This window comes from Daphnia pulex, chromosome 2, assembly GCF_021134715.1.
Source record: "Daphnia pulex isolate KAP4 chromosome 2, ASM2113471v1".
Classification (NCBI taxonomy): Eukaryota; Metazoa; Arthropoda; class Branchiopoda; order Diplostraca; family Daphniidae; genus Daphnia; species Daphnia pulex.
In genome coordinates, this window is record NC_060018.1 from 747,360 (window position 1) to 759,745 (window position 12,386).

General features: G+C 43.8%; 1 protein-coding gene across 5 annotated transcripts in view; it reads left to right on the top strand.

The window, feature by feature from the left end:
• The window catches only part of LOC124188840, a 64,858-nt gene that overhangs the window by 39,909 nt on the left and 12,563 nt on the right, over nucleotides 1-12,386 (top strand). The window contains exon 1 of one of the 5 annotated variants that reach the window (XM_046581744.1): nucleotides 512-2,317. The exons of 3 other annotated variants lie outside the window; for them this stretch is intronic. In XM_046581744.1, coding sequence (XP_046437700.1) covers nucleotides 2,217-2,317 — 101 coding nt within the window. In that variant the 5' untranslated portion in view covers nucleotides 512-2,216. Of the gene's footprint in view, nucleotides 1-511; nucleotides 2,318-9,701; nucleotides 10,461-12,386 lie in introns of those variants that run through there. One more of the 5 variants, XM_046581740.1, reaches the window with a different exon arrangement.

Consider the following 12,386-nt stretch of genomic DNA (forward strand, 5'->3'; position numbering starts at 1 on the left):
TGAGCATTTTCCAAAAAGGCCCGCCAGCCAAATGAAAAATGGGGAAGAAGAAGAAAAAAAATAAGAAGAGAAACGAACGAACGAACAAGACGGACTCTTCCATCGGGCCAGCAGTCCAGTCTCACTCTCTCGTCAATCTCTTTTTTTCTTTTCCCTTCTTTCTCTCTCTTCAAAGCTTCTATATAAAACCATCAGCTTTTACCTGTGTGGTAAATCATTATATACCCTTCTCTCTCTCTCTCTCCCTCTATGTGTCTAATCTATCTCAAACCGGATTGCTGCTCACCGTTGATGTTGCTCTTCTCCTTCCATCCTATCTATGGGCCTCCCTTCTCCTTCTTCTTCTTTTTAAAATTTCCACAAGAAGAAGAAGGAAAAGGAAAAGGAAAAAAGAAGTTGGTTGTCCTCTTGTTGTCGGTTGGCTCAAGCCAACGCGCACGCCATCATCCACTTCTCCATCTTGCGGGCACCCGGCCAAGTGGTGGTACACCAGTGGCCACTCGACTGGCTGGATCAACAGTTCACCTGACCTCCTCGTCAGTGCCAGTCGCCGTGTTAACTGGCCAAAAAAGAAAAAGAAAAGACATCAAAGTCATTTGATTCCCCCCACCAGCTCGTCAGCGGTTTTTCGATCGCGCACACAAACACAAACAATTCGACACGGTTGACCCCGATTTGTTGGTAATTTTTCTGCGTGTGCAACCAATGTGTTTTTTTTTTTTTTTTGAGCCTTCGACGTGAAACGCTCGTGAACAATTTGCTTGGCAATAGTTTTCGGATTACCCCAGCGCGGCGGCGGATTGGATCGTGAAGATCGGCGATCGATCGTAGCGACGATCAAGACAAAAGGCAACAAACGATGATTTATCGCTGATTTATCGACTGTGTGTGTCTATGTGTGTGTGTGTGTGTGTGTGCCTGCTCACGTTTGATGCTCTCGTGAATGAGTGCCGGCGTGAATGTTCTCGCAGCTGGAACACGACAAAGTGACGGAGCACACGCGAACTTGTCTAAGTGATACTCTCTCGTCTCTATCTCGCCAAATCAAGCGAACGCGCGCACTCTGCGGGAGTTGTCGAACAGGCCGATAGTGGGTGGCAAATGTGTAGTCGGTCGGCGCCTCTTTTGAAAGAAGAAGAAATTTTCATTTTTTCTTTCTCTTCTTCATTGATCGCCGATTTGCCTTTGCCGGGCTAGTCGTGACGTTTTGGAATTATATTTTTGTAACTCATCAAAAAAAATAGAGAAGAAGAAGAAGAAGCTCTTTTCTCTCTGGTTTGTTGGCCATCAGCCCCAGATAGATAAGATCGGAGGCGCCAAACTTGTACTCCGACTCCCGTTATCTTGTCTATAAAAGCTGCGAATAATCTCTTGAGCAGCAGTTCTTCTTCTTCTTCTCCTGGTGTTTGCTCCCATTTTGAAAACATTTTGATCCCCCCCCCCCCCCACCACCACCAACCATCACCATCTTTTGTGAGTTTTTGATTGCGGTTCATCCCCCCCATTTTTGATTGTCTTCATTTTAAGGGTTAGTGGTGAGTCGTAAGCAGCCAAGAGCAGCAGCAGCGAGTGGTGGATGAGTAGTGGCGTCTCGTTTGGGTGGTGACCTTTTTTTCCTCCTCGTTTTTCTTCCCTCCCGTTTTATGATTCATTCCGAGACGAGTTACAAGTTTTTCGAGGGTTTTGTCTTCACGGCAAAGAGATTCACAGCATTCCCCCCCTCCTGTGTGGTGGATGAATCCGAGTGTAATCATCGTTCCACCAGAAGAAGAACACGACAATTTTCAACCGTGAGCTTTTTGAGTTTTTTAAAAAATAAAAGATCGCCCTCAATTTTTGTTTCTCTCTCTCCATCCCTCCCCAAACGAAGAAGAGGAGGACTCACGGCGTGAACCCCCTGCGCAAGGTTGAGGTGAACCAGAACTCTGTTTTTTTTTTAAACCTTGAGGGTCGACTGCAGGAGGAAGAAGAAGAAGCCGAGCATCTGTTGGGTAAAAGTGTCGGGAGTGTCGGGATTGTGTGTGCGTCTGCGATCGCCCCTACGAGATTGGCAATTGAACGAAAGGAGGAGGGAAGACTGCCGACAGCAGAGAGGGGAGGCGATTTGACGATCGCCACTCACTTTTTTGAAATTTGCATACGGTTGCCGTGTGGTGTTATGTGCGCCGGGATTCGTTGATTATCAGAAACTCGTCATATTTTTCTACATCAGAGTCATGAGCCACAGTAACAGCCACAGTCTGATGTCGACGACGATGCCGTCCAATGAACCTGTCGGACTGCCCGACCCGAGGTCTCACTCACTTTCTTTCATCAGGTAACAAAAATCTTAAAAAATCAAATAAACCCAAAGTTAAGAAAGAAGAGAGATTCCAAACGTTATTTCTTTTTTCTTTTCTTTTGCATATATTTCGTATTGTAATTCCCATATTCAGATATTTATTTATTCCTTTGGCGTGTGGATCTGAATTTTCCTTTTTCAAACTCGACTTTTTTTTTTCTTTTTCCACCAAATGGAAAGGGACGACGGCCGTTGGGCATCGCCCATAAAGATCCGTTACACTCTAGAGAGAGAAATTCTCCCCCATTTCGTGTGTTTATTGATCGCAGAGAGACTATAAATACCGCTCGTTTTTTCTCCGCTATATCCGTCGCCAAAATTCCTTGCGGCTCACACACGTATAGGTACGTGGACGGGGCCATAAAATTTGAAAAAGCAGCTGCAGTACTATCGATATTGAAACACTTGCACTGCACTTGGCAAAGGCGACGAAAAGTGGCCAAGAAAACGGATCGACCGCCGCGGCGACATCATTCCCATCGTCTGTCGAGAGGGGGGTAACATCCGAAAATTGAGGGGTTTCTTCTTCTTTTTTTACCTGTCATATATTTATGTCTATTGTACTCCCCAACCACTAGACACTGTGTACAACATGTCCCGTATTTTCTTACTACCCCCAAGACAGTTGGGAAAAAGATAAAGGTTTTTTAAAGAGTAGAGGGGGGTACAGCCCCTTTTTTTTTCTCTTGTATCCGCTGGATGGGAAATATCTTTTCATCTCGATAGACTTGACGACTGGAAGAAGGAGAGAGTTGAGCTTCTGCCGAGTGTGTCCCAAATTTTTCTTCTTCTAGTCAAGAACCTTGAAAAGAAGAGGATTCTCCTGGGTCATTTTGATTCCTCCTCCCCCCTCTCTCTCTCGGTCGGTTGGAGTCGAGCCGACAACATCGTACAATACCGACAGAGAATGGGAAATGGTCAATGGCTGATGACGGCCCTTCTTTTTTAACCCTCCACCACAAACTCTCTCTTGTACACGAAGAAGAAGAAGAGGGACGTGTTAGATTATAATACGGTGAATGTGTAGTCACGCCGCCACGGGCGCGCCGTTGCGGCTCTTGTTGTTGCCTAATTCAAATTCAAATTTTCTTGTTACATACGACGGACGGACGGACTTGCTGTACACGACGGCCCTCTCTCCCCTTATAGACACGAGGGGCTATTTTCTCCCGAATTTTGAATCGACTATTCCCGGCCTTTTCTCTCCGATGGATATTTATTTTGCCCGATTGCCCCTTTCTATCCATAGGCATGTCGACGTGGACGGAAGATGGACAGACGGACATGAAGAGTCTCATCTTTTTTTTTTTCTTTTTTCGGTTGTTGTTGTTGTTTTCTTATTCCTATGGATTCGATTCCACTCCCGCCGAGTCACGAACGACGTTATTTATGCCCTGACTCACACTGACTTACACAAATCTGAAACCGAACTGGCGGGGATAGTGGAGCATAGGACAGGTTGAAACAGGTTATTGGAAATTCGATCTACCCAGGGGAACCTATTTTTTTTTTTTGAATTTTGAATTTCTTTAATTATTCCGTCGGAGGATCGTTACTCCTGCTGCCCATCGTGCTATAAGATGCCGTGTGTTTGTTGGCCTTCTGCCGTCGTCATGAATATGAGAAACATTCTTCCCCCCTTTTTCTTCTTCCCACTTTGATTCAAACTTTTGGGTACGTCATAAGCAAAAAGGGGAATGTGTCGAATGGAGCTGCTCCTATCCATCCCTCAGCCGGTCCGGAATGAGAATAAATGCAATCATTTATCTATAATGTATTATAAGCAATCGAAGAGACGGGCCGGCCCCGATGGAATGACGCAGAGTGGGTTACGTCTTGCTTTCTTCCTTATGAATATAAATCTACTCATTCAAATGGTGGAGAGAGAGACGACGACGAGGCTCTTTGGTCTGTCGAACAATTTTTTTCCATCCCAGGCCATTCCTTCTGATTCCCCCTACGTCGCCGGAAACCCACCGACCGTTGATGGTTTTTAATATTCTGAATAACCAATCACGACATTGAGAAAGGGGGGTGGATACCTCATTATTGTTTAGAGTAGCCGGGCCAGCAGCAGCAGCTCTGTGGCTCCAAACGTCAGTCAGACAGTGCCGGGTTTCTTGCCCGGTAGTGATAGACTTTTATCAATCTCCAAGTAACGGACTGTGGACACAGCCATCAGCACATTCCCCATCCGCTGGGAAAGAAAAAAGATTAAAATCCATCTTCTTCTTCGTCGTCTACCTTCGTCGAAAAAATAAAAAAAAGGACAGAAATGCTTCCAGCCCTCGATTGTTGGTGGTGGGGAAAAGCCTTTCAACTCGTCCGTTCTCATGTCCGTCCCTCACCCAAAAACTCTGACTGAAGATTTCCTGTTTTCTTCTTCTTTTTCCAGGAACTTTTTAGGAAAACAATTCAAACTCCCCCTCGTCCCTCACTATACAATAAAGAAAAAGTCAAACGATTCATTTAGTTTGTAAGACATTTTGTCTCTGTGTGTGGCTGGGTGGAATGACGACATTCTTTCGTCCGAAGAAGAAGAAGAAACAATTTTCTGTGTTGGTTGTCCTTGGTAGGCCTTGGCGACTGGCGTCCTTTTGTAAACCGCACGTAACAGACCCCCGAGTCTCCCTTTCAACCTGGGCACGCGCTTCTTATGTTAGTCGAAGATGTTGAGAGATCGTTTGTCATCAAGTCTGGGGGGGAGGCGTGGACTTTTTCCCATCAACTTTTTTGGGTTGGAATTCTTTTTTTTTGTTACTTTCGATAGGTCAAAATTCCCTGGGACATTTCCAGTCAAACTAGATAGGGGGGAAAGGGTTTTTTTTCTGGCTGAGACTCTTATTACATGAATTGAATATTCAAAAGACGATGCCTTCTGATTGGTATTTCGGTCCCGTAGTGTGTGTGTGTCTCTTGTCTCGAATCTTTTTTTTTGAGTTTCCCTCGTCGTCGACCTTCTGAACTCCCACCCCTCAAAAGACATTTCGAAAGAAAAAAAAAAAGGTACATCTACGTGGAAATATATCACCGTGTAGGATCTCAGCGTGAGTCCCTTGGCTCAAGCAGAAGAATCGAGAGGGAAAACACAACCAGACAAGAAAAATATCGGAGGGGCTATTATTCGAGGAGGAATGAGAAATTGACTCTTTGTGTTGAGAACTTTGGCGTGTTGTTCAATGTAGGGGGTCTACCCCCTCCGACTGAGAATGCGCACCCACCATCTTTCTTCCTTTTTTGAATCTGATTACCAAACTATCGATGAAAGGAACAATTTTCTTTTTTTTTTCTTTATCTTCCCCCCTTTTAAATTCCTCGGGGCACTTTCTTCTGTTCGGCTAAATAAGTCTCGATTGTGTCTTTGATGAAGACATTTCGACACCATTCGCCGACGCCCACCGATACAAGAAGGGGGCCGACCGACCCCCGTTGAAATATCAAACGAAAACGTCGTCGTTGTTTCTTATATTTTTATACACATGTCGGCTGGATGTGTTTCTCACGCTCGATCGTTAGTGTGTAATGAGTGCAACTCTTAAATATTAAAAGAAGGAAAGATGGAAACAAGGTCGGAGTTGAATTTCTGGCGTGTGTCGATTGTTCCACATTTGAATTCATCCGCGCCGGTTTGGGTTTTTCGCCCACAAGAGATGTGCTGCGCATCGATATAGACGATGTGGCACGCACTTTCTATTACTGGGTCGCCGCCGCCGTCATTCCACCTATCACACACACACCGTGAGCTTAATCTAATAAAGATGTGTGTGTGATGCAACAACAGCCAAAACATGAGGAGGATCAGTTTTTCGGGAAAGTGTGTCGTCGTGATAATAACCTGATTCTCTTGTCTCGACATCTTGTGAGCGGAGAAGAACTGGCGGAAATGTTGAACACTAAAAAATTAAAACGCAACTTTTTCATTTCTTAAAAAAAATGTTGAATTAACAACCGTTTTTTAATTGCTTTCGTCTGAAAAGGAAAGCCCAGCTTTGGGTTTTTCTTTTTCTTGCTAGTCCATCATTTTTGTTTGTGACCGCCACCAGCTCATCACACACAATTCTATGCTGATTTCTTTTGCTCTCTTATGCAAATGAATTTTGTTTCCAGCATTCCATTGGATCTTATTTTATTTTTTGTTTTTTTTTTTTCTGGTGTTATTCACCTTCTTCTTCTACTATACTATACACACCGGTCAGAAAGGTGGGGGACACGTATCGAGCAGGTTATGGCCCTGCGGCCCCCCCGTTCTTCTTCTTCTGATTCCCCCCCACCGATTTTTTTTTGTTTTTTCGTGTTATGTTTCTTTTCTCGATTACATCGATTCGTCACGGACGTTTCTTTTCCTCCCCCCAATCTTTTGACAGGCCAGTGTTTTTCAGAGGGGGTTGGCCGCCGATCCATCGGGTCAGGCGATATTCAACCTACGGTGGATATAATAAAAACAACAACCACCGAATGCCCCCTCATTCTCTATCCGTACAATAAGACGAAAAAACACAAAATTCTTTTGCGCTTGAAATCCAGAAATAAGAAAGAAATGGACAGAGCTGTAGGGAGAAAGAGAGATGGGAGAAATCCATCATCTTTGGCAAATGTTATACGACCCCATCCGAGTGGACGTGTATCTCTTGCATTACAGTCGCAATCGACGTCTTTTACGGGCGAATAACAACAACAACCAACAGCCAGACGATAAATTCTTATTTTTCTCGAGAGAAGAAAGAATGGCCAACATAAAAATCCTTCCTTGGTTCCTTAAATCTCTTTTTCCTGAAAGAGAAAAATATTCTCGTGTGTATCGCTTTTTCTCGTATTATTATTATTATCGGATCGTATACATACTATAGTAGAGGTATATAATACATCCACTGCCGTGTATATTGTTACTATTATATATGCGCAGCATACGATTAGATGGGATCGTCCATCTTGGTTATTTGCCTCTTTATTCTTACTGCCGTGGCAGCAGCAGCAGCAGCCTCCGGATTTTTCATTCTTATTTTTTTTTTTTACTGCATCTCTCGCCTATGTGTAGATATGTTGGCCGACTCTCTCTCTCTCTCTCTCTCTTGGGTTTCACAGCTTAACACTCATCTTTTTCCGCATTTTTTTTTTGTTTTTTTATTATTTATTATTATCACCTTGTAAATATTGCCAGTGGCGTCGTGTACTGCGCGCGACGTCAAGTGTCGACCAAAGAAGAGACGGTAAGCTTCTATCTTCTTTGCTTTCCCACCTTTTGGGATGTAGTAAAAAATGAAATAAGAAAACCGCGCGTGATGCAACACAATCAATCGGTTGTTTCCTCTCTTCTTTTTTCTTTTTAGTGAAGGGAAGGGGGGAGTTGCTTTGATTTGATGGAGCGTGTAAAAAAGAAAAAAAGAAAATTCAAATGACCCTGCGGGAGCGGCTGAGCGCACCCTCCGTTCGATCGTATAAAAACTTTTTTCGTTGTTTTTTTCTTGCCACATTTTATTCAAAAGTTCTTTTTTTTTAAAAGAAGAATAATCGGATGAAAATCAATAAATGGCAAGACAAATTCGATCAAAGTTGGAATGTGAATTTTTTGGCCAACGAAATAGGAAAATGGTTAAAAATGTGGAACAGGATGAGACTCTGCAGTCTGTACAGGACTAGTATAGGCTGCGCATTTTGGAAGGAAAATGTTAATCGCCTGACACACATGCCCATGAAACCCACACGCGTTTTTTCCCGACTTGAGAGAGTTCTATATATCTTCCACGGTATCGTATAATCATTGTAATACCAGAAAGAAAGAAAAGAAGAAACAGTCAATTTCTGTTACTCTGGAGGCGGAGACCAGAAGGAAGATCATTACCCCACCGTCTTTGTAATATATTTGTGTGTGTGTGTGTGTGTCTGCTCTAGAGTCATCCATCTATTAGAACAGGTTTTTTCTTCGACTTCTTCTCTTTTTATATAAATCGCTTGTTTACGTCTATAGTTGTTCCCCCCTCTCCCATAGGAAGAACTGGAAAAAAGTCTCCCAAAAGTTCGAAGAATAATTACCCGGGAGCGAGCAACCGAGTCGAAAATTCCTCTTGTTCGTCTTCCTTCTTTTTTTTCTTATTTTTTCGTTTCAAGAGAAGCCCCCCTGAAAAAAGATGGGAGAAAGAGGCAGTCCTTTTTTTCCCCATCTTTTTCTTTCTGGTGTAGTAATAATCATCAGCTGTTGCATTTCATTAAAAGAAACAACGGGGCTAAACCAAGCCGTGATGTTGTTGGCCTGTTTCAAAGTTTTTCCTCTTCTTCTTTTTTTTTTGTTTTTTGGTTTATTGGCTTCTGGGTATATAGTACTTGTAATACACCTGGTTTAGCACACAACAACTCGGTTAACCGTTTGGGCGCATAAAAACCGCGGAAAAAGGAGAAACAACCGAAATATTTGATCAGAAATGAGCAGTTGATTTATTCATTCGTGATGGGGGGAATCAGGTTCTTTTAATTCACTTTTTGTTGTTGCTGTTGTTGTTGTTATCACGTCGGTGATGATGATGATGACGTCCGAATATTTTTCAAAAGATAACAACAAAAATAAGTAATAAAATTCCACGAGAAATGCTAAGTGCGCCGGCGTTTTGCCTTTGCGTGATTTCCCTCGCGGGCCATCAGACAAAACGAGGACGGATCCAATTAGTTCAATGGCCTTTTGATTCTCTTTGATTTATTCATTTGTTTATCACGATGAGGATGGTGATGATGATAATGATGAGGATAATGAAAGGCAACACACGATCGAATCAACTGGTCAAATGATTGACTAACTTTTATTGATTAGAGTTCTTTTCGCGGGTTGTCCATCCGTCCGTCCGTCCGTCCGACTATCGGCCGGTATTCTTTGTGCCAAATAGGTTAAACCCGATGCATCTAATCGTCTGGCCCGTCTGAATATCCGCACACGGAATAAGAATATGACATGAGAAAAACTGATTGGAAAAGACCCCCCGCTAACGACCTAGAATCTCTCCTCATCTTGATTTGCAAGCAACAGCAACAACAACAACAACAACACACAAACAATTCTCATATATCTCTTTCTCTTTGGGCCGGCAACGGGATAAGAAACTGGACATCCATATTAGATGCGCCTCTTTTCTTCTTCTTCTTCTTCTTCATCTTTTTCTGTTGCAAAGGCCAAAATGTTGTTGGAGAGTTGCCGGTTACACTAGTTGTTGCTGTTTATTATTTATATGACGAAGGGAAAAAGGGCTGAGTTGCTTTCTTGCCCGCGGGTGCACGTTCCCGATACATACCGAGTCGGGCGGCACACGACGCCCGACGCCCGCCACCGCCGCCGCCACTGCTATATAGGCGAGCGGCGTTTTGTCTTTCACGGCGAGTACTGTTCACAACCTTCGTCGGGAGAACAACAACAACAACCGTCGGTCGTCGTAGTAGCGGCAACCCGCCTTTCCACTCCCGCAATCCATTTCCAGCAGCAGCTACCGTCAGCAGCCGCTTCAGTTGTGTGTGTCTTATTACGTCGTGCCTGCTCGCGTGAAAACGGCCCGTCGTCGTCTTCTTTTGAAAAGAAACGGCACCAATCAACTCGGCGCAAAGTTTTCTCGCCAAAATTGGATACTCTCAAACGAGACAAAGGGGAAATGGCGGCCGGCGTCATTTCCAGATGATTTTTAACTCCATCTCAGTGTGCACGTCGAAATTCTCATTTCCAACTTAATTTTATCTTGTGTTGTGTGGTGTTTTCTCTCTGGTGGCGGTCCGTCCGTGTGTAACACCTCTCATTAGCGAGGTGTGTCCCGCACATCACGCCCCTTTCGCCCAGCCAAACCGACGGGCGAATTTTCTGTTCGGAGAAAAAAAGAACTTGACAAAAAACGGCAGCGAATAACTCTTTTTGGGGGAATTTGGAATTTCTTTTTGATCGATTTCGACTCAAAAGTTTTGTTGTTGTGTGTGCGCGTTCGATCATCATGTTGAGAAAGAGCGCCAGCCAGCGAACGGCCCGCGAGGCCAGACAGACCAATCAGAAGTTGAGTCGTCAGATTGAAAACGTGTTCAGTTATCGATTGCAGGACGCGTTCCAACGAGGATTGGGATACGATTCCACCAGCAGCTCCACAAACGCGACCGATTGGTAAGGCCATTTAAGAGTCTCCGGCTCCATCCATCCATCCATCAACGAGGGGGAAATGAGAAACTGAACAAAATCAGAAACTCTCGCAAGTGGCGGAGGAGAATTTAGTTTTTCCCATCGCTCGTATTTTCTCGAGAAAGTCTCCCATTTAATATTTCCTCCCTGAACCCGAAAAAAAAAAATAAGTCATTGATCAAAAATCAAATTGGGCAACATTCGTCAGCTGTGGGCCCACCTTTTACCCCTTGGCGGCCGTTAGACACACGGACCTCCGTCCAGTCAGGAACCTCCTCCTCCTTCGTCCGTCCGTCTAGGATTTTTTTCTTATTTTTCCAGCTCTCATTTTTATGCTTTATTACCTTGGCCGTCTGTTTGGGTGTGCTCACCTGTCGTGTAATCACCAGCAGCAACCAGCACCAACTTTTTCAAAGTTATTTTTATTTAAAAACTAAAATAAAACGAGTTTTTCTTTTCAAAATCTTTCGGGGGGCAGCGTCATCTCGAATGTTCTTTTCTTGAGTGGAGGGGAAACAACAACCGAGATGATTATACAGATGAACGTATCGTTCACTGGGCACCACCACCACCCCTGGAGCTAGATTGACATCCAGTCGTTTTTCTTCTCTCACCCAGTAAACTTTTTGGGGTTTTTTCTCTGGTGAAAGGATGGAGACCACAGGCATAGGCTTCTTCTTTATTTTTTGATATTTTTACCTCCAGTTGTTGTTGTTGTTGTTGTCTGTAATAATAAAAAAGAAGCGAAGGAACGCGCGTGCGGCGGAGGATTTTTTTCTCATCCGCATCGCATCGCTTCTTTTTTTCCAGGTGAAGTTCCACGCTCCCATTACAGACTTCATTAAAAATAATCTTTGGCTAGAGAAGAAGAAGAAGGTTGTTTTCGGTTCACGACACTCTGCTTTTCTGACCGAGTTGCTCATATATGAAACTGTGTGGATCACATCATCATCACGCGATATTATTGGGCATCTAGCACGGCCAAAGTTGAGCAACGCTGTGACGTGATTGGTTCGCGAGTCAACAGCAAAGTTGTTGGCATTGTTGCTGAGCTGTCGGGACGTTATCGAAAACGCGCAATCAGCCAACAACAACAACGAGACGAAAAAAAAAATGTTGTCGAGGCGTGACACGACTTTGACTCTTGCAAATGTTTGATTGTCTCCCGCGTCTTAATATTCGCCCGACACGTACGGAAATTCCTGGAAACAAAAAAACCAACACACACACGGTACGCGGAATGTACAACACAGTCTCGCGGTTCTGTCTTCCCGACGGGGAGGCGGGATCGAAAAAGGGACGGGTCACCGGGAGTCCTTCACCTTGGCGAAATAAACGAAAAAAAAATCACCCGAGAAATTTCTTTTTCACGTCGTGTTTACGACACCTTTTATTTATATTTCTTCCGCGCTAGACTCTTTTTTTTTTCTTTCTTTCGTAAAAAACATTTTCATTTGTAGTTTTGGCTAATTTCTTTTTATTGTGTATGTGTGCTGCGCTGCTCACCTTCTTCTTTTTTTCACGATGACTTCCGTGCGCGCCCCCCTCGACTTTTACCTCAACCCGTTACGACCGCAAATCAGGTGCAAACCAACTAAAAGAAACTCAAAAGAAAAGAAAACGAGAAAAGGAGAAAAAATTCTTCATTCCCGAACTTCGTGATTCCCTTTGCGAGAAGAGCGTTTGAAGAAACCAACGAAAGAAAAAGACAATTGCGTTCACATTTTTTCTATGAATGTGATGGGGGGAGAGCGATGGGAAATCTGTCGTCATCGGAGAGCTGGAAAGTGATGTTGTACTACGCTATGCAAAAAACAGATAAGGGAGTGGATAGTCAAGTACAACACAAGATCAATGTTGACTATGACGCATAGTTCTTTGATTTTTTTCCCGCCGTGAGGGCGCGGGACT